At 44.6% G+C, this 24,584-nt stretch overlaps 1 protein-coding gene across 4 annotated transcripts; it reads right to left on the bottom strand.

Annotated features, from left to right (window-relative positions):
- Positions 1–1,841: 1,841 nt before the first annotated feature.
- Positions 1,842–22,860, bottom strand: Tlr1 (toll like receptor 1). Of its 4 annotated transcripts, XM_060365279.1 has the most exons (5): positions 17,198–22,860; positions 15,765–16,414; positions 15,010–15,347; positions 10,868–13,305; positions 1,842–1,930 (listed from the first exon to the last, which is right to left on the bottom strand). In XM_060365279.1, coding segments are annotated over exons 3-5 (2,541 nt in total). In that variant the 5' UTR covers positions 15,112–15,347; positions 15,765–16,414; positions 17,198–22,860; the 3' UTR covers positions 1,842–1,929. The 4 variants fall into 4 exon arrangements, with proteins under 4 accessions (XP_060221262.1, XP_060221263.1, XP_021496349.1 ...); XM_060365280.1 differs by lacking the exons at positions 1,842–1,930; positions 15,010–15,347 and having other exon boundaries at positions 10,700–13,305; positions 17,198–22,859; XM_021640674.2 differs by lacking the exons at positions 1,842–1,930; positions 15,765–16,414 and having other exon boundaries at positions 10,700–13,305; positions 17,198–22,859.
- Positions 22,861–24,584: the final 1,724 nt, after the last annotated feature.

The following is a 24,584-nucleotide window of genomic DNA, read 5'->3' as shown; positions in this document are numbered from 1 at the left end:
GGCACTTTGGACTCCTGGAGCTTCCTTTGGAGCAAGAACTGGAGTGTTGAAGACCCGTCTGACCTGTCCCACTCTTTAGACACAGAGAAAGAAGTGGAACGTTCACACAGTAATGGAGCTTCCGGTTGTGCTGCTGGGAAAAAAAGCCAGAGAAACTCACCACAATTCCTAGGACCATTCACAGCTTTGTTTTGGTTTTGGAGAGTTTGTGTGGTGTGGTGTGTGTGGACGGGCACACCAGTGTGAGCGTGCACGAAGGCAAGAGCTCCACATCAGGCGTCCTAAACCACCTTCCACCTTAGTTTTTCAGGTAGTTGCTCATTGAACCAGTTGCTGACCAGCTGGCTAGACTGGCTGGCCATGAGTTCTGGTGAACTGTTTGTCTTCTGCCAGCACCCAGCACTGGGCTGCCGTGTACCCAGCACCCAGCACTGGGCTACCTGCCATGTACCCAACACCCAGCACTGGGCTGCCATGCACCCAGCTTTTACGTGGGTGCTAAGAACCCAAATCCAGGTGTTCCTATCTGTGCAGCAACCATTTTGCCCATGGAATCGTCGCCCCAACCCCCTTCTTTGTTTACTTTTGGGAGGGCATAGGCCCGTGCATGTATCCCAGGGTAGTCTCAGCCCTCTGCTTCAATTTTGAGAATTCCTGGGGTGTGCTCCATGTCCAGCTTTCCAGCTCCAACAGTTTTGTTTTGTTCATTTAGTTGTTTGCTTGTTTGTTTGTTTGTTTGTTTGTTTGTTTTTGTGATGGTGGGTGATGCTGGGGACAGAAGCCAAGGTGATATGCATGGTAGGCAAAGCCGTATCATTTAGCTACACCCAAGATCCTGAACACAATACCTACCACAGCTGTCTCTGTGACTGTGGTCGGCAGTTACTGTGTCTCTGAGGCCAGGCATGTGACAAACATCTTGTTGGACACTGCAGCTCAAGGATTTTCCCGGAGATTCCCTAGTTTGCATGGAAGCCACTGTTTTCACTGAGTGTGGAAACCCCCAGTGCACACTGAATCTTGCTTACTAAGATCTTTTCTAATGCCTCCAGTTTATATCCACCTGTGAGAACCCATGTTTCTAACTTTTAGGGATTTTGTGAGACAGTTAAAAGCAGCCGACACTAAAAATTGAGCTGTGTCTACTTGATATTTGAACAAATGGCCTTAAAAACAAAAATAGCAAGTACTCACACCCACCACTTCCTGATCATTCTACCGTGTGCCCACCATGGTTGTGCCCCAGAGAGCACCACCCCCTTTACGCCAGTTGGCACAGCTTTCACCTGTTTGTCTCCTTGAGCACAGGCTTTAGCTCTGTTGCATTCCCTGGTGCTCCTTTTCTCCTCAAACTGCACACTTTGTATTTTCCCTTGCTCAGCTTGCTCCTTTTCATCTCAGATCTTCATACCACTGGCCATTAATAACCACACGATACAGCCAGCACGTGGCTGTATGAAACCTCCTGTCACTGCCATTAATCCAAAACTCTTCAATGCAGCCTCAGCAGACTTTTCAGACAAGGGCAAAAAACAGCCACTTTCTTTGCTAAACTATCACCTATTCTTCTCCCTAAAACCTCTTGAGCAATGCCATCATAATCTATCCTCTCAGCACCACTGGCATGCTCCTACCAGTGTGGCCCATTAAGGTTAGCTCAAAGAATTCAACTGCCTTCCCAATCCAAAGTCCGGAAGTCCACATTCCACCAAGAAGCACAGTGAAGCCTGTCACAGAGATACCCACGTCCCTGGTACCAACTTCTGTCTTAGCCGAAGTTCTGGTTGCTGTGAAGAGACACCAGGACCATGGCAGTTCTTATCAAAGAAAGCATTTAATTGGTGCTTAGTTACAGTTTCAGAGGTTTAGTCCATTATCAGCACGGCAGGCAGCATGACATCACACAGGCAGACATGATTCACATCCAGATCTGCAGGCAGCAAGAAGAGAGAGACACTGGGCCTGGCTTGAGCCTTGAAACCCCAAAGCCCACCCACAGTGACACACTTCCTCCGACTGTCAAGCAGTGCTGCTCCTTAATGACCATGTTCAAATAGACGGACCTGTGGGGCCATTCCCACTCAGGCCACCCAGTGCTATCTACTTTTTAAATCATATGTATTTATTTTATGTGTGTGAGTGTCTTGCCTGCATGTATGTCTGTGCACCACATGCTTGCTGGGGGCCCACTGAGGTCAGAAGAGGATATAGGATCCCCTGGAACTGGAGTTACAGGCATTGTGAGCCACCATGTGGGTGCTGGGGACCAAACCCAGATCCTCTGAAAGAGCAACAAGTGTTCTTAACTGCTGAGCCACCTCTCCAGCCCCAGCTATCTACTTTGTAAAGTTGGGGTTTTTGTTTGTTTGTGTTTTATTCTTCTCCTTTCAGTTACACACACACACACACACACACCTCCCTCTGCCCTAGATCCACCACTCTTCCATTTCCCTTTAGAAAGGAGCAGGCCTCCTAGGGAAAGCAACAGAACACATTACGATAAGACAAGTTACGACAAGACTAGGCACAAACCCTCACATCAAGGCTGGATGAGACAGCCTTAAAGGAGGAAAAGGTCTCAAGAGCAAGCAAAAGAGTCAGAGACACTGCCACTCCACTGCTAGGAGTCCCGAGAGAACACCAAGCCAGGAACTCAGTGATTTTACTTTTTTTTTAATTAACTTACTCTCTTTACACCTCGATTGTAGCCCCTCCTTCATCTCCTCCTGGTCCCACTCTTCCTCCCTCTTTCCTCTATCCCTATCCCCTAGTCCACAGACAGGGGGAGCCCTCCTCTCTTATCAACTGACCCCAGCTTATCAAGTCTCATCATGACTGCCTTCATCCTCTTCCTCTATGGTCTGGCAAGGTCACCTTGCCATGGGGGAGTGATAGAAAAAGAGGGCAACAGAGTTCACATCAGAGATAGCCCTTGGTCTTCTTACTAAGTGACCCACACAGACTGAGCTGCCCATCGGCTACACCTGAGCAGGGAGCCTGGATCCTCTCCATGCATGGTCCTTGGTTTGTGCATCAGTCTCTGCAGACTCCCTTAGGCCCAGATTTGTTGGCTCTGTTGGTCTTCTTGTGATTTTACTTATTACTAAAAAGAAAACAAAGGGCTGGGGTCTTAGCTCATTTGCCTAGAGTGGACCAAGTTCTGGTTCTGTCTTCAGCATTGCCTGAAGCCGAGTGTGATAATGCACACCTGTCATCTACACACTTGGGAGGTGGAGAAGGCAGGGAGTCAGAAGGTCATCCTCTGCTACAGAGTAACCTTGAAGCCAACCTGGGCTACCTGAAGTCTTGTGTCAAGGAAAGAAAAAGGAATGGGAACCCCAGGGAACCAAGCTTGGGTACAGGTCAGAGGGCACCTGGGCAGCATCAATCCAGTTGGAACATTTTAACAAGGAAACACTCCTGTGTCTACTTTATAGACAAGAACAAAAGAAACTTGGAGAGATGAAGGAATTTATCCAGGGGCACAGAGTTGCCGGCAATCAAATAATGCAATGACAGAATGCTTGTTTTTTAGAGTGCTTTATAACTTCATTTCCACTGTTCCATCTCTTGGAGATGACATTTTGATCTCTGAATCCCATTTTTTTTAACTTTCTCATTGAAACTCTCCATGTACAGAAAAGTGTAGAAACAAAACAAACAGTAAACTGCAGGCGAGCAGTGACAATGCTGCATATTTCATCCAGGCCCTTTTTATGCGTATCTTAACAAAACTAAAGCCATGGTGCATTTTGAATGTCGAGTTTAATGTCATAGCCGTATAAGCCTTCTTCTATGCTAACAAAATGCCTCCACTATACTTAAAAATTATAATTAAAAATACATAATCCAAAACTCACCATCTTAACCCCTAATACTCCATTTTATTTATTTACTTTCTGCAGACACACATGTGCCATGGCATGCTTCTGGAGGTCAGAGGGCAGTTTGTGGGAGTCAGATGTTACCTTCTAAGATGTGAGCCCCAGGGGCTGAAATGAAGGTGTCAGGTTTGGCAGCAAGCACCTTAACCCGCTGAGCCATCCTGCCAGTCCGTTAACTACAATATTTAACATAAAGATGGCTACACAGATGTCCTTCAGTGAGCAAGCGCAACACAGTTGCCCCTCACTGGAAAATGAGTTTTACATTTGACAAACTTGTGAAGAAATATTTGTTTATATCTCAACTTATTTCTCTGGGACAAATTCCCAGACATGCAATTGCAGATAAGAAACATGAACATTTTACAGGTCTCAACATATCACCAAGTCACTGGCCCCTCTTACTGCCACCGCATGAAAACCAGCCATTCTGTTGCCCCTCTACAGTGTGACGATCCAACAAAATGGAACTATGCCAGCCTAATTATGTCCCCCAAACTCAAAGGCCACAATTCATATGCTTAAAAGGCAGAAGTGTCCATCCCATCTGGAGAAAGGGGTGAGCAAAGACAGCCACAACAAATGTAAAAACCTAGGTAGAAGACTAGGGTGTGCTTAAACTCTAAAAGGGAGTTTACTTAAAGTTTGGCTATAAAGGCATAACCACCATATGGTTATAAAGCCATAACCATGTGGAAAAGGAGACAGGATGTAAATAGCCATAACAAATATATAAATCCAGGCCCACACCTTAAATAGGTACAAGATGCCTAAAGAATGCTTAAATGCTAAAATTAAAAAGGAGTTTATATAAAGTTTATTTAAAGAATAATGCCTTTTCTATTGCTCATGGTAACCAGCTTGTCTCTTTAAAAGTGTTCTTCTCACCGGAGACAGGTAGTGGGTTGACCTAATACGACAAGTGGCCAGAATCCCGGAGGAGGAAGTTAGGGTATATACAGCTTTGTTTTGATTTCAACGGGGTAACGACTGTCTATGCATGGCAAGTAATTCTTACTGACTACAGAAACTGCATGACACGTATATGCCAACCTTTCATATGGCATGAATGAAGGTTTGCAGGTGTCTTTCTTCTTCCCATACAAAGAGTAGAGATCCATCCTTAATTGATCTGTGCATCCTGCACAACTCATACATTTATAATTTTAGGACTATATAATGCTTGTGAGAGATTGTATATTTTCAGAACAAAAGAAACGGACACTTATGATGCCTATTATGACTAATCCTCCAGCTGAGACGCTGACATATCTGTTCCGACATCCTGCATGCACCTCATCAGGGTCTGCTTTGAAGAAAACTGCGATCTCAATTGGCCCAGCATTTCAGACTATTCTCTGAAGCCTGGAATGTCTCAACATTTAGACATTGAACCACAAATGTTATTACTAGCTTAGTTAAGCATTTTCCCCAATTTCATTTGGGTCTCCACTTAGGATATCTATGCCTTACAATGGGAAACAACCTTAAAATAACAACGTCTCATTTACCTTAAAGACGGTTGTGTTGGCTATGGATGTTTATTGTCATTGGGAACTGATGATAAGTTAGTAATGGTTTTATTCAGAGAAAAAAACAAGGTTAGACTCAGGGATTTCTCTCTTTTCCTTTTATTTTCTTTATCTTTCTTCCTTCAGTAAGGAAGAAGGTGTTGAAAAGAAAAAAGGGGGAATATAAAAATATATTATAGGAATAATAAGACAAATGGAGATTATTGAATCTACTCCTCAACTTCAAGCTTTAATTGTTATTCTCAAATAAGGCCATTTTGTTACATTGCTATAGAATTCAAATTTAAGTTTAACTTTAAAACAAAAACATATATATGTGTCAGATATTAATTTATTACAGGAATATGCATCCAAAGTTTAACAGATAGATATGATTCTATAGATAGATTATATAAAAAATGAACGGATAGATAAGTCTTCAGAAACCTCAGAGACCTGCAGAATATGACATTTTAAAATGTTTTATTATTTTAGGATGAGTTGACAAGAAGACATGTCGACTCCTGGTAGCACCCTGGCCTACCTCAACCAAGGTATGAACATTGAAGAAGCTCCATATGGAAAGGGTTCAAATGTGGCAAGCCAGCCACCTGGGCAAAGAACTGACTCATTTCTACCACAGACAGAATTCTGCCTAAAATGGACAGGCTTGAACGCATGCCAAGTAAGCTGCTGGGCTCTGCCAAGACAGGGTAAACAAGTCCTAAATAGTTCCTGCTTCGCAATTATGTCAGCTCTTCTGGGCCAGAAGGATGACGATGATGCTCCAACATTGGAGAGTTTGGGGTGGCTGTTCAGGCAGCAAACTGTCTCTGTCATTTTTTTTTTGAAGCCTGCTAGCATGCACTTCCTGTTTACTTGGGTAATTAATTTTATTCCTTCTCAAATCTCTGATGCTGTTAAAGACTAGATAAAGTTTTACAATTTGTCTTAGTTGCTTAGGCATTAAAAAGATGTCTTAAGGTCTAGATAGATGTTTTTCAGATTGATCGATACAGCTACAATAAACATAATTTGGATACAAAACTTTAGACTCACCAAAATAGGAAAGGTGTTGTTTTCTTCAAGGTTGCTAAATACAAATAAGCAAAACTCTATGAATGTAATTTTTATATATGGTTTTCCTGGTTGTTTCATGATCCTTCTCACTGTATGTAGTTTACTATATATATGATGTAATGGGGCCTTTTATTAGACTAAAAGGGGGAACTGTGGAGGAATGTCTTGTGTGGATGTAGCAGTGGTCAATAAAGAGCTGATTGGCCAATTAGCTGGGCAAAAGAACAAGAAGTAGAAGGTGGGACTTCCTGGTAGGAGACCGGAACTCTGGGAAGGGAGAGAGAAAAGCCTTTTTCTTTAGGAGACACGAAGACAGGCGTGTTCATGAAGTGTGGAAGGATAGCTGAGCACATAGCTACAGGAACAGACTGATGGAGTAGAAGCTGCTCTGGGAGTCATCAGATTGACAAGTGACTGGTTTTTATGTGAGTTTTAAAGGTCCTAGGATTAGAATAGCTGAATATCTACCCAGCATAGTGCTTACAGCTTAAAAATACATCATTTTCTCTCTGTGTCAGTCACTGGGGAACTAGCTGGTTAAACTAATGTTGTAATGATTTCCTGCATTATTTAACCTAGAAAGAATATTTCTTCTTTCTGCAGAATTATGTCAGTTGGTGAAGGTTCCACAAGCAAGTGGACCCATTAGTGCCACGGCCTAACCTGTTGTTGTTCTGCATCAGGGAACAGCTCAGCTACAGGAGAGAGGAGGGCCCACTCCATAGACCAAGGGTAGCCTGGCTTCTTCTTCACCTAGAGGCCCTCGATCATGGCTTCACAAGGGAAGACCAGGTTCTTACCTCTCAGAGGACTATCGCTTGTGTCAAGCTGATATAAAACTAGCCTGTATGTATATGTGTGTGTGTATAATATAGCTTTAAAAACAAATTTCAGATTGTATTATCTATATATATATCTTTCATTACATGTGAGCATTTTTCCAGACCAGGCAGTGTGTGTGTGCACATATGTGGGTACATGTGTCTGTACACATATGGGTGCATGTGAAGTAAGCAGAACAACCTCTGGTCTCATTCTTTGGGTGCTGTCCACATTTAATTAATAATTTACTTTTTTGAGACAAGTCTCCTCACTGGCCTGGGAGTCACCAGGCAGACCAGCCTGGCTGACCAGCGAGCTTCACGGATCTACCCATCTCTGCCTCCCTTGGGGAGGCCTGCAACCCCAGACCAGTGAACTTTGAAGTTCACAGTGAAGCAGAGCGTCATGCTTATCTCCATTTGAAGAGTCCTGATTAAACACTGTGTTGAAAACCCGCCCAGCTCCTGACGTCCCACAGCTAAGGGGTGCATCGGGAAGCCTGGGTAATGGAGCTGCCAGGCCTTCGTGCACAGGGACAGACTTGACAAACCTGAGCCTCTGCCCTTAGCGCTTATCCCTCTTCGTGTGAAGAAATGAAACCAAGGACCTTTATGGACGTAAGGAAAGGGCCTGTTTGCTCTCAGCATGGAAGTGGAGAGACAGAACAGGCTTGGGTCTTGAGAGTGTACCAGCTTCGGGTTGCTGACCTGTGAAATCAATGTGTGAGAAGAATAATCTCTCCGCTCACTTCAGTGAGCACTGTGAAGGTGGGCTTTGTCCTGTGTGGGTTCTACTTACCCCCTGAAGAGAAAGAATCGTGCTAGGACACAGAACAGAACTCCACGGAAAGTTTGCTGTATGGATGCTGCACTCTGAGGAGCATGCTTGAGCAATCCTAAGTTCACATCTGGAGACCCAGAGATGCTGGCTAGCTATTTAAACAATACTCTTTAAAAAAACCTATAATATAAATAATGAAATCAGCTTAGAAAGTTAAAGTAGCTTGTCTCAGATTATCAAAACTTAACGTAGAAGCTAGAATTGAAATCCAAACTGGCTTCAGAGATTGTATTTGAATTCTATATTTTTTTCTCATCTAATTTATTTCTTACTTTTCTCTTCTTCCTCCTCCACCTTCTTTTCAGCTTTTTTGAGACAGGGTTTCTCTATGTAGCCCTGGCTATCCTGGAACTCACCCTGGATACCAGGCTGGCCTTGAACTCACAGAGATTGGCCTCCCTCTGCCTTCCCAGTGCTGAGATTAAAGCTGCCATGACATGGCTTTGTTGCTTCATTTTTATCTACACTTTGACCTGAATTCACCTCTCAGCTTGGAATTCAGCAGGAGATGCCACAAATGCAGTCACAGCCTCTTTAACTTCCTTAAGCTGCTCCTGAGTTAGGCAGTGCATATCCAGGACTGACCTAAGGTCTCAAAATCGGAGAAACTCCGTACCTTACAGAGACCACTTTTTAGACTTAGGAGGTGCCAGGGGCTGACCTGTGTCAGCCAATAGGTTGCAAGCCCAAACCTTAGTACTTCAGAATGGGCCCTTCTCTGAAACAGGAGCGTTGCAGGTGTAATGAAAATAGGAACATTTGTATTACACAGTCCAGACCACAGATGTATGCACGAAAATGGGAAATTATCACATAGAGGAAGACATGCAAACCCGGAAGACAAGGTGAAAAAGCGTAAGGAGAAAATGGCCAAAAGCCAGTTAAGAAGAGGCAGGGAGCAGGCCCTCTCCTCCCCGCTCTCACAAGGAGCCAGCCCTGCTTATGCTTGGTGGCACGCAGAACTGGGGGACAATAAGTTTCAAATGTTCCATCTGTGCAGATGCATTCTCTGCACGGAAGTCCCCAAAGCTACTGCGAAATTGCTTGCTAAGGAGTCAGGACTAGATTGCGAAATCTAGAAGTGTAATTCGGGGAGTGTTGCAAGCTTAGAGGAAGTGGAAGCAGCCGCTTAGGAAGACTGGTGCAACTCCGTTACAGAGTAACAGTGCTCAGGTTTCATGGTTCATGTGCACTTCCCACTGTGTTCCATAGACACTGAGCTGTGTTTCATAAGTCCCCAGGTCTGACCTTACAATATGCTCTTCTTTTTCTTTCTCTTTCTCTTCCTCTGGGAGATAGGATCTGACTATATAGACCAGGCTGCCTGGAATTCAGGAACCTCCTGCTTCAGCCTTCAACTTGCTGGGATTGCAGGCATGCCCCAGCATGGCTGACTGCACTATGGTTTTATTTATCTGTTGACAACCATATGCTGGTCTCATTTGCCATAAGCCTCATAATCAGCCACACGGGGATAACAGCCCCAGGATAAGTTTGAGTATCCCAGCCTTTGCTCTCTTTATTAAAATGGCCTCTCTCTCTCTCTCTCTCTCTCTCTCTCTCTCTCTCTCCACCATTATATATTGATGCCTCCTTCAAGACCCAATGGAAAACCTAACCTATCATTTCTGGGTATTGATTTATTTGTTTGTTTTGAGACAGGGTCTCTCTATAGAGCCCTGACTGTTCTGGAACTTGTATGTAGATCAGCATGGCCTTGAACTCACAGATATGCACCTAATTCTGCCACCTAGTGCTGAGACTAATTACTTACTATTTCTAAGATGGCTAAGTCAAATAATCTACAAACTTCACCGTATGGTCTTGTTTTGTTACTCTCTATGTGTCTGTATGTTCTGATTGACTGAAAGCTTCTTAGAACAATGAATTAACAGTATCTACAATCCCTCCATTAAGTGGAAAACCAGACGAGAGTTTTACATGCAGACAACTTACATAGAAAAGTAACATCAGGGCCGAAGAGTGAGGGGATTCAGAGGGTAAACACAGAAAAAACGATAGGAGAGTCAACCTGCAGTGAAGTGCATTGGACTTTTCTACTGCTGACCCAGCACACAGAGATACACATGTCGGTAGAGGAAAGGGTGTCTCGATTCTACGGCAAATTCAATTAAACAAACGCGTGAATCCCTTACGTGTTTGAAATTAATGGTTTGCGGGCTGGAGAGATGGCTCCGCAACTAAGCAGAGGGGCCAGGTTCGACTTCCAGCAGCCACATGGCAGCTCACCACTGTCTAGTCCAAGTGACTCTAACAACCTCCATTGGCACCTGAGGGCGCCAGGCATGCTTGTGGTGCACAGACACACATGTAGGCAAGACATGTGGACACACAAAACAAAAGTTGACAGCACTCAGTAGGCAGAGGCCGGTGGATAGCTGAGAGTTCAAGGCCAGCCTGCTCTACAGAACTAGTTCCAGGACAGCCAAGAGTACAGAAAAACAAAAACAACAAAAAAACCCTGTCTTGAAAGAGAGAGAGAGAGAGAGAGAGAGAGAGAGAGAGAGAGAGAGAGAAACAAAGGAATAACTTCAACCCAAATTACAGCATTCCACTCATTTTTATTACCACATACTAGTGGTAATCTAGGGCTTAAAAGCATCCATTCTGCATCACAAAGTCAACATCGTTTCTAGGTCACGCTGATGTCAATGGCACCATTATTAAAACTCCCCCAAGCAGCAACCCTGAAAAGGTGAGTATTGTTACCACTGTGTGTGACATGCCGCTTCTGCCGGGCTAACCAGCTTGACATTAATGGCCGCTCTTAGGTTGGCCCAAAACAGTCCACGTTTGCTCTTCTCCACAGGCCATTCCAAGTAAGTCCTCCGCGCCATGAGAGCCCGCAGCTTGTGGTAGTTAGTGGGGATGGAGTACTGTGGGATGGGTTCCAGCAAGATCAGGATTAAGTTATCAGACCCTTTGTGGAAGAGACTGTGATGGGCAAAGTAGAGCTCATAGTGGCACCACTCGCTCTGGATGAAGTGCGGAGACAGCACAAAAACAGACTTGTAGCTCTTCTCGATGGAATGGATGATATTCTCCACAATGCTCTTGCCAGGGACAAAGTTTCTCTCATGGAGGCAAACCCGTATGTCATCTTTCTCTAGGTTTGGCAGCAATTCATTCTTCACCCAGGCAGAATCATGCTCGCTGTATGAGACAAAAGCGTGGAACCGGAGATCCCTCTGGAGTTCCTCTAAGGGGGTGTTCCTGGCCCTGCGCCGGGTCTGTGTCCACTGACACAGCATCCTGAGGTACCAGGGGAGGTCAAAGTAGAGGCAGAGGAAGGCCACGGTGGCGGCCAACACCAGCACGCTGGCCCCGACAGTGACGGTCAGCAGAACGGTATCACAGGACAGTGGAGACACACGGAAGTCCTGCAGTGGTGTTCCCTTAGTGCTTTCTGGGTAGTCGCAGGTGTAAGAGCCAGGCCAACCCTCCACCACTGCGCTTGGTATTTGGCCTAGGCTTTTGACAAACTCTCTCAGCTCACATGTACACTGGAATGGATTGTTCCCTGCTCTTATGGACTGAATATTCTGACAGCTCTGGAAGAACTCTGCTGAGGGGTGGAACACTGAATTATGGTCAATGACCAGCACAGAAAGGCTGCTGAAGGCCTCGCATCCAGGAAGGTCAGTTAAAGAATTGGCTGCTACATTGAGTTCCTGCAAAGCTTCCAGTTTAGTGATTTTGTGAGGAATGCTTGTAATTCTGTTATTGTGAAGGTCAAGGACCTTGACCTTAGGAGGTAAGCATCTGAAAACAGAGTCAGTAAGCATATTTGAAGACAAATTTAAAACTAACAAACTCTTAGTCCAGGAGCATTGGCTCCTATCACTGTACCTTAGAGAGTTTTGGCTAATGTCTAGTTTTTGTAGCGATATCATCTTCTGAGACATGAGAATTATATTATCAAGATTTTTTAACTGATTCCTTTGCAAACTAAGTGTTTTCAATTCAGTTAAGTTTCCACAATCTTTAAAAACTATGTCTGTTAAAAGGTTGTCTGTAAAGTCCAAATGCAGGAACGGACTAACCTGGGCTGGGCAAAGCATGTGGAGCATGCGTGTCCCAGACACTGTGAGGTTTGGGATGTTCATATTGGAAAAGATACTGTATATGTAACCCTGTGGCAAGTTGAACACATCGCTGACAACATGACGTATTGACAAAGCCTTCAGAGAAGTGTCCAGATAACTGAAGTTCCTGAAGTTGAGCTGACCTTGTAGCTTCAGGTGTGAAACTGAGAGACGCTCAATGGGGAGCTCCCAGGCTAGCTGCAGGGTCTTAATGAAGGAATCCCACGTTGTTTCAACACTGCTGAGGGTAATGTCTGAGAGCTTCAGATTCCGTTGAAGCTTCGACAAAGCAGCCAAGAGGTAAGAGCAGTCTCTGTCCTCGTGCACACACCTGATGTTAGACAGCTCCAAACTCACCGTCGTGCTGACCGGCATGTCCAGAACAAAGCGGAATTCTCTTTTCGCAGGGAAAACAATATGCAGAGTCTCCGCACTAATGTGCTGGAGACACTCGAGGTCTTCCCTTTCCCCATAAGTGTCTCCTATAACCAGCAAAACCTTCCTGATGTTCAGATGAGCAATCAGCTGCACGCTTGAATTTTGTATCTTGGAACCACTCAGTCCCAGAAATTCTAGCTGGGACATGTTGCCAAACTCTTTGCATATGGGCAGGGCGTCAAATGCATTGAAGGAGAGGTCTAAGTGCTTGAGGTTGGCTGTTGGTTGGCAAGAGATGACCCTTAACTCATTGTGGGACAAATCCAGATATTCCAGGTCTGTGTTGAACTTGAAAACACTGATGTCAAGAGACTGGAGTTTGTTGTGGGACATTATCAGGACCCTCAGTTTGGACAACGAGAAGATGTCAGAAGTCTGGAGCTCAGTTATATTGTTTTGTGATAGATCTAAAATAGCTGTTTTTAAGGGTAGGTCCTTGGGCACACTGGTGAGGTTTGCTTTTGGCCTCTTAATGATAAGCTCACTCTCATCAGACAACTGCATTTTGGTAAGTATCAGTCCTAAGACAGTGAAACAATAGAAAATGATAGCATTTGCTTTAGTCATTGTATAGACATTCCGGAGGCTGCTGTTCTTCAGAGTATCTCCACATGGGTACAGGTCCTAGAAAAAAAAAATCACATTAAACGATTATATTAAATCAGGCATTAAACATTTGTGTTATTAGAGAGTCATGAAATGAAGGCTACATTCTTTAGAATTAAACAACCCCAAACCAGAAAGATTGATAAATTAGATAGCTGGTGAAGAGGTGAACACGCGCGCGTGTTTAATGCCTGATTTAATATAATCATTTAATGTGATTTTTTTTCTAGGACCTGTACCCATGTGGAGATACTCTGAAGAACAGCAGCCTCCGGAATGTCCTGGGGCAGAAACTAAGAAGAGCCAAAGAGCTGAAAGAAGAGCCCTTCTAGCAAACAAAATACAAATAAAAGGCAAATGCAAAGTCCTGGGACGGACTTGAGGTGAGCTGGTCTGAGGAACAGAGAAGTCACTGTTAGTCTGGGATGAAGCAAACACAAGAGACTTAGGACCAAGATCACTCATGGCCTTGTAGGTCACAGCAAGGAATTAGGGCTAAAGCCCATATTAGTTACTTTTCTCTGCTGTGATAAAATATTCTGTCCAAAGCAACTTGAGGAAGAATGGGCTTGTTTTAGTTTATGGTTCCAGGTGGACAGAGCCCGTCATGAAGGAGAAGGCATGGCTGCGCCAGCAGGAAGCCGGATGATCACATCTTCATCCACATACAGAGGCAGAGAGAGAAAGGAACTGAGGCTTGGCTATCAATCCTCAAAACCCACCCCCAGTGACACACAGACACAAGGCTCCAAAGTCCTAAAGACTCCATAACCTCCCCAAACAGCGCCACCAAATGTTCAAATACATGAGCCAATGGGGGGGGCTTCCTATTCAAACCACAGCAGATCCTAAGAGCCATGAGAATATTGAGTCAGAAGAATCATTCATTCATTCATTCATTCATTCATTCATTCATTTACCCAGTCAATATTGGAGGGATCTGAGGATAGAAAAGCCTCAGGAAAATTTTTTTATTCACTCATCAAATGAATATTTTTCCCTCTGGAGTGCTAGACATTGTTTGGGGTCGTGCCATTGCTTTAGTTATTAACCCATACTATCTCGATACTGGCCCGTTGTCACCTGTCCAGTGGCAGATGAGAACAGAGGGAGCTGTGTTGAGATTAGCCTTACAGGCCTTTCAAATAAAGGCTGCACAGCTATGCAGTTGTCTCAGCAATCGTAAAACTCCCTAGAACGGCATCAGGAAAACAAGCTATCAGTGCCAACAAGGAGCCAGATTCCTGCCCACGTGTCCCTCTCCATACATCGGATGGCGTAAATAGATCTGAAGAGTTCAGTCTTCAGAAATAAGCCTGTGCTACAACAGTCCCCAGGCTGCAGATGAGACCTTGCCGGGCTCCAGAGCACCCCCGGGACTCAGCTTTCTGTGGGGGTGTCCACGGGGGCCCTGCTATCCCGACTTCTTCACCAGCTGCATTCATACACATCCTGAGCAAGAGAGATGACAGCGCATCTGCGTTCGCGTGAAGCGTGAGGCCAGCCCTTTCCTGGCATGGATTGCCCTTAGAAAGCCCTGGAACTGTTCTGGTCATCCTGCTCCAGCATCCCAAAGAGCCACTCACACAAGGAGCCATGTGCAAATGGGCGAGATGGGGCTGAATGGGAGAAACTGGATTACACTGCAGTCTTTCTTCCATTAGCGTAGTGAAATGCCTGAGACAGACTGCTTGATGAAGAAGAGAAGTTAATCCTACTCACAGTTCTGCTCCTCAGCCAAGGGGCCACATCTGGTGCTGACGTGATGGCAGACGCCCAGCTCAGCACAGGGCATCTCTGGGCAAGAGATGAAGACACACACATGTGTTCTGTCACTCTTTTATTAAGCCATCAGCACTTAAGCATGGGCTTCTACTGCGGATCTGACAGGCTCCAATCCCAGCTTCCTCGCATAGGACCACCTCTGAGTGCCGTATTAGACTGAGCTCCCTCTCTCTTCATGCCTTGAAGAGGGTATTACATCCCAACATGTGGACGCTTGGTTGGCACACTCAGCTGTATGTGGGCCACAGCACCGTCCGGCTCTCCTGAACCCTTCACTGAGAGGAATATGAATAAGGATGCAAGCGAGGAGAAGGGAGGGGAGGAGAGAGGAAGGGAGAAGGGGGGGAGAGGGGAGAGGAGGAAGCAGAGAAAGGTCATCTAAGTGAAAAACAGCTGTGTCCAAAAACCAAAAACATCTGTGACCAAGCACTCATCACCACACACACACACACACACACACACACACACACACACACACACACGCCCCTGAAAACAAACTGCATGGGGGGAATCTTTCCACTGTTGGACAAATGCTAGTTTAGTCACACAGTCACAGTAAGTAAATATCAGAAACAAGCCTGCTTAAGAGAAACACCCACGACTTAATTACAGGGTGTTTTCTATTTCTACGTGGTAACTAGCACTGGGTCCTTATTTTAAAAAAATAGAGTAAAGTAATTTGATTTACTTACTTAGACAACCTGCCTGTCCCGCAGTGAGAAATTCAAGCACTTCCTAGAACATTTAACTGGTAACTGCTTTCAGCATTGAAAGAGAGGGCTCTTTACTGCCACCTATTGTTAATTACTGAAATTACATCACATAGAAAGCTTAAAGCCCATTTTTTTCCCTTTCTCTCTCTCTCTCTCTTTCTCTCTTTCTCTCTTTATTTTTTCTTTCTTTCTTTCTCTTTTCTTTTCTTTCTTTCTTTCTTTCTTTCTCTTTTCTTTTCTTTCTTTCTTTCTTTCTTTCTTTCTTTCTTTCTTTCTTTCTTTCTTTCTTTCTTCCTTTCTTTCTTGCTTTCTTGTAGAATGGCCTAAGAAACTAATTCTCAGAGTTATACTCAAATAGAGACATATATTTCTGGTCCTGTATTTTATGACAGTAGTCTCACTGCTGTCCCACTAATGGTTTTTCTAACTTGTAGGTCAGTATTGCCTGAATCCAACCTGCTACCACAGTGGCTGTGAGGCACTGGCTATGCAGTTCCTATGTGTCCAGCCAGCTTTGCTTCTCCTCTGGTCTTTTGATCAGCTCACTGTCTAGTGAGAAGTGGAAGTCTGCGGGGGAGGGAGACAAGAGCAGAGTTTTGCTCTTTAAGAGAAAAGATAATCCATGAGACCTGTAGGAGAAGCAGCACAAGCTTTGGGTCACTAATTTTCAGATGCGATTTGGCACAAACCCTTCCCATTGATATTGTCTAACTTTCTTCAAAATATCAAATCACAAAGCTCTGAGTAAAGAGACAATGCCACCAAAGCTCTGTTTTCTCAGAAAAGAGCCAAGACACTTCCTCTGGCTTGGTTTTGGTCAGCAAACTCAGGGAATCTATTCTGACAGTCACAGCCTTAGAAAAGAACTACAGGAATGGACAGCGACGCTAAAGAATGACCGGTGCCTCTGTGCGTGTCCCCAGGCCAGGGTCCAGGCACAGTGTGGAGACCACCAGACTCCGTCCTCCTCTCTCCACACACCTCTACTGTAATCAGCTTTTCTACTGCATGGAGAACGAGGTTCACTTCCCCTAAGCTAAGAACTCTGGGGTTTCATTTTGACCTGTCTCTGTTCCCTAACTCTTAGAATTTGATTAATGGAGAATATTTAATCCAGTAGTCAAGCTGACAACCAAGAAGAGGCACCGCAGCCCCAGGGTAATCTGCCTACCTCTGTTCCCCAACTCAGAATTTGTTTATTTGGGAAAATGTGTGGTTAGAGAGATTTCTGAAACTGAAAGAAAAAAAAAAAAGAAGTACTCACTCACCCATCCCCCACCACTTCTTCCTTTAAACTTCTAAGTGGAGACAGGGGATGTCTGAGAATTCGCCCCTGGCTCCTGTGTTAGTCAGGGGTCTCTGGAGGAGCAGAACTGACAGTGAACCTGTATTTACACAGGGGTATGGCTTACAGGCTGTGGTCCTGCTGGTTCGACAATGGCTGTCTACAGTGGGAAGTCCAGGTCTCCACCAGCTGTTCAGTCCAGGAGGCTGGATGTCTCAGCTGGTCTTCAGTGTACGTCGGGATCTTGAAGAAGTGGGCTCTAGTAATGGTGAGAAATGGACAAACAGAGAAGACAAACAGGCAGAAAGCAGAATCTTCGTCCTTGTTCCTAAGACAGGCTGCCACAAGGCGTGGCCCAGATTTAGGGGGGTCTTCTGATTTCAAATGATTGGATGTGTGTCTCCCTACCTCAAAAGATTCAATTAACTAAAAACACCCCATAGCAGCTTGGGTTTTTAGTTAATCCCAGATGTAGTCAGGCTAGCAAGCAAGAACATCTGTCACAGCTCTCAGAGGCACAGACTTTGTGATCCCAGATGTAAAGAAATGCCTAAGAATATGCGCACCATTGCAATAGTGGCACAGATCTTAGGAGGTAACCAACCACCTTGAGCCAGGTCTGTCCTTCCCAGCACCTTGTACGTAGACCTGGTCAATGGTGGGGGTGGTCTTGTGCACTGTGTATCCAGATGCTGATTTCTGTGCACAGAGAGCTGGGTGGGCATTGCCACTGCTATTGAAGATTCTCCTGTCTCCATGTTGTGTAAAAATTGTTCTCCATCATCTCTGATTGGTTGATGAAGAGCCGAATAGCCAATAGCTGGGCAGGAGAGTTAAGGCAGGACTTCTGAGTCCCAGGAGGAAGGTCACAGGTGAAGAAGAAGAAAGACGAGGAGGTCACCATGAGAAGGTCACCATGAGGACACGGATGGAGCAGGAACAGCCAGGGTGAGACTTCATGACAAGTGACGGGGCCTGTGGCTGGGAATGAGTCCAGACCAGCACAGATGGGTTAGAATAGATGAGCATCTGCCCAGCTACAGTGCCCTAAATTTTATTAATAAAGGAATAGGTCCCCATGTCATTATCTGGGAGCTAACGTGGGCATAGGAAAAAGCATACTCTGTTTTTGCGTTCAGACGACCGTGAACAAGGCGCTTATACGCCCTGGAGGGGGAACTCACCACTGGTGTCGTGTTCAGTGGACACACAAACTGCCTTCAACTGTTAGTGTTTATTCGCACAGATAGCAGAACCTTCAGCCTTGGCCAGAGAAGCCTCTCTCTGCAGTGGTCATCACTTCGTGAAGAGACTCCTAATTTGTCGAAGTGCTGAGAAGAGGTGACCACTGGGTGTTCAGCCCTAAAAAGGACCCTAAAAGGGACATCTACATCAACCCTCACCCGAGGCTCAGAGAACAGTGTGGATGGCGAAGCATGAAGGGTGTAAGAGCTGGAGGATGAGAAGATGATTGGAATGCTGGCTTCGGGGCGTGGCGTGACCACAGCACTTGCGAACTCACTGCAGCTATGTTTGCTTGCACAAAATCTGCACAAAGCCGAGCAACCACGTAACTCAGCATTCCAGCCGGCAGCAGTAAAGGTGTTTGGGGGGGGGGTGCAGATTGGACATGAAGCCTGAAGCGATGTGTTGGGGTACCTGGGAGAGTGATGGGGGAGTTGGAGTAGATATGCTCAAATGTATGATCAACGTACATTGCACACATGCACCAAATTGCCAGAGGAGAGAAGGCATTGTGTTTCAAAAGAAAGCTGCTGAAGAAGGGGAGTTAAGTGGGACACCAGGCACAGCACATCGCCGTCTTAGCATCCCACTTCCCTCCACCCTCTGCCCTATTCTCTTCTCCCATTATCCAATGGATAACCCTTGACGAACATGAATTTGTAATGAAGCATACCCATGTATCAATACAGCCGCCCCTCCTGGGGAAACCTTGGCTCTCAGAGAATGTGGCTTTTTAAGTTTGTAAAAGTATTAAAACTATATTTTATATTTTATAATATTAAAAAAGTATATCTAATACAAAACATTATCAATTAGGATGCGAGTGTTTTAATTAATTCTTCAAAGTCTGGTGTGTGTTCTTTCATCTCGGTTGGGCCACCCACATTTCAGTGGCTCAGTGATCATGTGTGGCTACGGGCCACCATGCTGGACAGCACCAGGCTAGCTGACACTGTCACAGCCGTGAGAGCACGCAAGCATACATCCATTTCTGTACTTCAGGCATCCCCTGACATTCCTGTCCCCTATGTCCTATATACAGGCATGTCTGATCCAGGACAGTGTAGATCAGCTGACAAGTAGGTTTGATCTGTGATTAGTTTTTTTTTTTAAGCTTTGTTGAATTACAAATACTCTAAAAACCAAAAAAACTATGATTCACACACCATAAAGCCTTTTCAACAACATAAGTACCTTTGATGACTTTAGAGTTGTGTAATGATCATCACAATCAATTTACAAGATTTCATCACCTTAAAATGGACCACTGTGTCTCTTGTCCATCACTCTGCACCTGAACACACTCACCAATCTACGATACAGAAGACACTAATTTCTATGGATTTGTTTCTTCTAAATACTTACGATCTGGGGTCCTTCTTGACTGGCTTCTTTCCTAGCATCATGTTTTCATGGTTCACCCATGCTGTCTCACAAATCAACATTTTCTTTCTTTCTTTCTTTCTTTCTTTCTTTCTTTCTTTCTTTCTTTCTTTCTCTCTTCTTCCTTCCTTCCTTCTTTGCTTTTTGAGACAAGGATTCTCTGTGTAGCCCTGGCTGTCCTAGAACTCACTCTGTAGGCCTTGAACTCACAGAGATCCACCTGCTTCCACCTCCTGAGTGCTTCAATCAAAGGCATGCGCCATCACCCTGCCAAAATCCCATTTTACTGCTGGACAATTTTCAGGTGTATGAATATACCACACCTGCCCTTTCATATCACCAGATGAACATCATGGCTCCTGTGAGCAACGCCGTTGTGGGAAATGTGTTCACATCTTGGGAGACATATTGAGACATATTTTCTCTTGAGATGTGCCCAGGACTGGGGTTGCTGTTTGGTGTGGGGATTCCGTTTAGCCTTTGGGAGAACAGCCAGGCTGAGAGCAACTGCAGCCTAACCCTGCCTCAGCAGCACCCTACAAGAATTCTAGTGTTCCACATCTTTGCTAACACTCTCCTTATCTAACCATTTTAAGCCGCCCAACTGGACACAAACTGGTACTGCACTATGGTTTTAATTTGTGCTTCTCTGGCTAATATTGGTGTCAAACATTTTTCCCATGTATGTTTTGACCATTTATATATATCTCCATTCAAATTATTTCCCCTTTTTGTAAAAAACAAAATAAAAAAGACAGGTAGGGCCCAGGATACAGCCTAACAGCAGAGCCCCTCTATTTTTTAATTTTATTCTTCTCTCATGTTACACCTTGACCACAATTTCCCCTTCCTTTCCTCCCCCCTCAGCCTTCCACCTTCTCTCTCCTCTCCTCTAGCTTCATACACCCTCTACCTCCCTTAGGAAAAAGCAGGCCTCCCAGCACTCAGGAGGTGGGGGCAGACAGAGCCCTGAGTTCGAGGCCAGCCCGGTCTACAGAGTGGGTTCCAGGACAGCCAGGATTGTCTTTTTGTTGTAGTTTACTTTCCTGTTTCTACTTACATTTTTGTCTTGTAGTGCTGGGGGACCAAACCCAGGACCTCACATGCTCTTAGAGGTCAAGGAACCATGAGAACAGGCCCTCAGGATCAACCTGTGGGGACTCGCTGCAATCAGGGAGCCCATAGGGACCTGAGCTAGGTCTTCTGCACATATGTTATGGCTGGGCAGCTCGGTGTTCATATGGAAATCCTAACAGTGGGAATGAGGGCTGTCGCTGACTCTTTTGCCAGCTTGTGGGACCCTCTTCCTCCTACTGATGCGATGGAAAGGAGGGGAAACTGGTCAGGACATAATATATGAAAGAAGAATAAAATAAAAAAAATAGAGGTGCTCTGCCATTAGGCTGTATCCTGGAACTTACCTGTCTTTTTAATTCTGTATTGTTATTGCTGTGCATTCATGTGTGTATGATGCGTTGGGGGAGAAGGTGCATATGTGAAGATCACAGGACAGCTTTGTGGAGTCAGTTCTCTCCTTCTTGAACTCAGATTCCCAAGCTCAGGCAGCACCTGCTTCCTAGCTGAGCCCTCTGGACAGCCCTCATTTAATGGGCCTCATGTCATTTGCATATGCCTCATTATATTTGACTCAGTTTGAACATACAATTCAAATATAATGTGAAGTGAGTAACGGGGCACCTGGCAGCTCTGTTTTCAGCCTTTTGCTCCAGCTCCATTCTCATCTCCACCGTGGCTGCACGAGTTTGCACCTGCAGATCAGCTCCATTCTCATTTCCACCGTGGCTGCACGAGTTTGCACCCGCAGATGAGAACGAAGACTCTTCTCCACATCCTTGCCGGCGTTTGTTGCCATTCGGTGCCTCGATTACAGTCTTCCTAGAGTGGGCTGAATCTTAACACAGTTCCAGTTTGTGTTCCTAATGCCTACGGACGCTGAGCCCTTCCTTTATTGGCTATTTATGTTCCTTCGGCTGAGAGCCATCTGGTCAATGCACTTGCTCAGTTAGTAGATTAGTGATTTGGCTCTCCAATGCTTCCCTTTACTATGGTGCTTGCTTTTTTTTCGTCAGGGGAGCGGGGTTTGTTGTCATGAAATCCCAGATGTTGGTTCTCGAGATTATTCCTGCACTGCTGGAACCCTTTTCTATGTTTGTGTCTTGAAGTGTCTTTCATGTTTTCCTCTAGCAGTCTGAAGGTCTGGCCTTGCCTTTGGATCTTTGAGGCATTTTGAATTTTTTTTGTGTGTAAGGTAGCAAATATGGGTCTAGTTTCATTTTTCTACATGTGGATATCCAGTTTTCCCTACATCAATTGTTGAAGAGACTGTCTTTCTCCGATGTGTGTGTGTGTGTGTGTGTGTGTGTTTTGTCTGTTTGTTTATTTTGCTTAGTTTTTGAGACAATGTCTCACTAGTAGGTTTGGCTGACCTGAAACTTACTATGTAGACCAAGTTGACTTCAGACTCATGGAGAATAACCTGCCTCTTCCCCCAGAGTGCGAGGATTAAAACTATGCATCACTATGACGGTCTCCAGTGCAGGCTTTTAACAACGTTGTTGAACATTAGGTGTCTTAGCCAGGCGTGGTGGAGCACCATGGTACGCTTAATAATATGTGTTTGTTGAACCATGGATTGAAACCAACTTGTATGATCTTCTAGAAACGCTCCTGAATTAATAAAGCAGAGACTAAAAGAGACTAAAATAACCATACTATACTCACTCAAAGAGGTGAAAAGTAATGAGGTAGACAAAATGCTAGCCAATGTAATTATAAGACAAAGAGAAATCCTAAATTAATAAAATTAGAGAAGAAACAAGGGAGATTTTGGTAGATCGCAATGAAATCAAGGGAGTTAATAATGGATAGCGTTTGTCTTGGCTTGTATCTGTGTTCACACGTGTGTGCATATGTGTACATATGTGTGTGAAGGCCGGAGGCTGACGTTGTGTCTCTTGTGCAGTTACTCTTTACCATGTATTTTGAGGCAAGGTCTCTCACTTGAACCCAGAGCTCTTGGACTAATCTAGCTTCACTGGTCTGCTTGCCTCAGGGATCTCTGTCTCCACCCCGCCAGCACTGGTATTGGGGGGGGGGGCACCACACTTGCCTGGCCCTTATGTGGGCAATGCAGATCCAAATTTAACTCCTCACACTCTTGCAAGTTCTTTGCCCACTGAGCCGGCGTTCAGCCTCCCCATCCCTATCGGGGAAAATGAAAAATTCGTATTAAAACAAAAACTGAAAAAGCTCCCAAACTCTTAAAACCTACCTGAGTGCTCCTCAAACTGCTCCAGAAAACAGAAATATTCAGACTGCATGTCCTCTTTCTCTGTGTGCAATATTCCTTTATACAGTACCAGCCTAGTATCATGAACTGTCTTAGGTTATGATTGTCTTAAAGTACCCTTAATTTATCCATCAATTTTAAATGATGGTTTAACTGGGTATAGCACACTTGCTTGACTTTCAGAGTTTGAAATATACCTTCCTACGTTATCCTGAATTTTAAGGTTGCTGTCAAGAAATTTAATGTCATTCCGATGTTTGCTTTTATGAGTTTTTCCTTTTTAGTATGGTTTCTTTGCTTTGTATTTTTGACTATAATACGTTGTGGGAAAGGTCTTTTCTGGTCATGTCTACTTGGAACTTTAAACGCCTCTTGTGTTTGAGTGTCTGGATTTGGGGAATTTTTGCTATAGCGTCATTGAACAGCTTCCCCGTGCTCTCGTCGACGTCAGCCCTCTTTCTCTGTGCGTGGCTTCCTGGCCGTGTCTCAGCATTCTTAGATAGCGAAGGCCTGCTCGTTTGTTTTCACAGTGATCGCTAAGTGCAGTGTTTTGTCACCTATGTCCTCACCCTTGATACTCTCTCTTCAGCTTGATTCAGTTGGTTGGTGAAACCCTCTGTTTCCATTGGATGCACTGAGTTCTTCATGCCATAAATGCCCAGCATTTATGATTTTGTCTTGTCTTGTTTCTGAGACAAGATTTCTTTGTTTAGCCCTGGTTGTGCTAGAACAGGCTGGCCTCGAACTCAGATCTGCCTGCCTCTGCCTCCTAAGTGCTGGGATCAAAGGCGTACACCACTACTGACTGTCTAGCATTTATTATTAATTTTTTAATCTTAATTTTCATGCTGAATATTTCATGTTACTTTTTCATCCACATTCCTAATTTTTCTCCTCCATGTGGCTGATTTTTTTTCTTCTGTGTTGCTGACTTTCCTCTCCAGGCTCTGGATGGAACTCTTTCACTTCTTTGCATTCTCTTTCAGGTCACTGTTCATTTTTAAGTGAACTTCTGGAATTTTTATCTAGTATTTTACTTTTTTGGGTAGCTTTGAAATTTTTTTATTAGTTCATTGAGAGTTTTATACATGTGTTTTGATCAGCTTCATCCCCCAGCTCTTCCCAGATCTATTCCCCTTCCCTGCCCACCTAACTTTGTGTCCTTTAAAATTTTTTTTTCAGGACCAATTTGTGCTGCTCAAATATTCTTGGATGCATGGTATTTCACTGGAGCATATCCAGTCTACCAAGGGCTACACTATCTCAGCGTCTTTGTATTCAGTTGCTGATCTTTTTCTCCCCTAATCTTTTGGACGGTGCTGTTGGCTTGCTTTTCCATGCTCCCTGTGTCTCTGTGTTGGGTTTTGTTTGGGTTTTTTGTTTTGTTTTGTTTGTTTGTTTGTTTTGTGTCTGCTTGTTTGGATAACTTCTGGTTTCATCTGGGCATCTTCTTATTGAGCAACTTGTGTATGGAGGCATGATATCCAGTACCACTTTAAAGGGACAAAGACAAATAAAAAAAACAACCCCAAAAACCAAAATAAAAACCAACCCTGCTGTGACAGCAATGACATGA

The sequence above is a fragment of the Meriones unguiculatus genome, chromosome 12 (assembly GCF_030254825.1).
Source record: "Meriones unguiculatus strain TT.TT164.6M chromosome 12, Bangor_MerUng_6.1, whole genome shotgun sequence".
NCBI lineage: Eukaryota > Metazoa > Chordata > Mammalia > Rodentia > Muridae > Meriones > Meriones unguiculatus.
The sequence above is the reverse complement of the archived record's forward strand: the minus strand, read 5'-3'. Positions and strand labels throughout refer to the sequence as shown.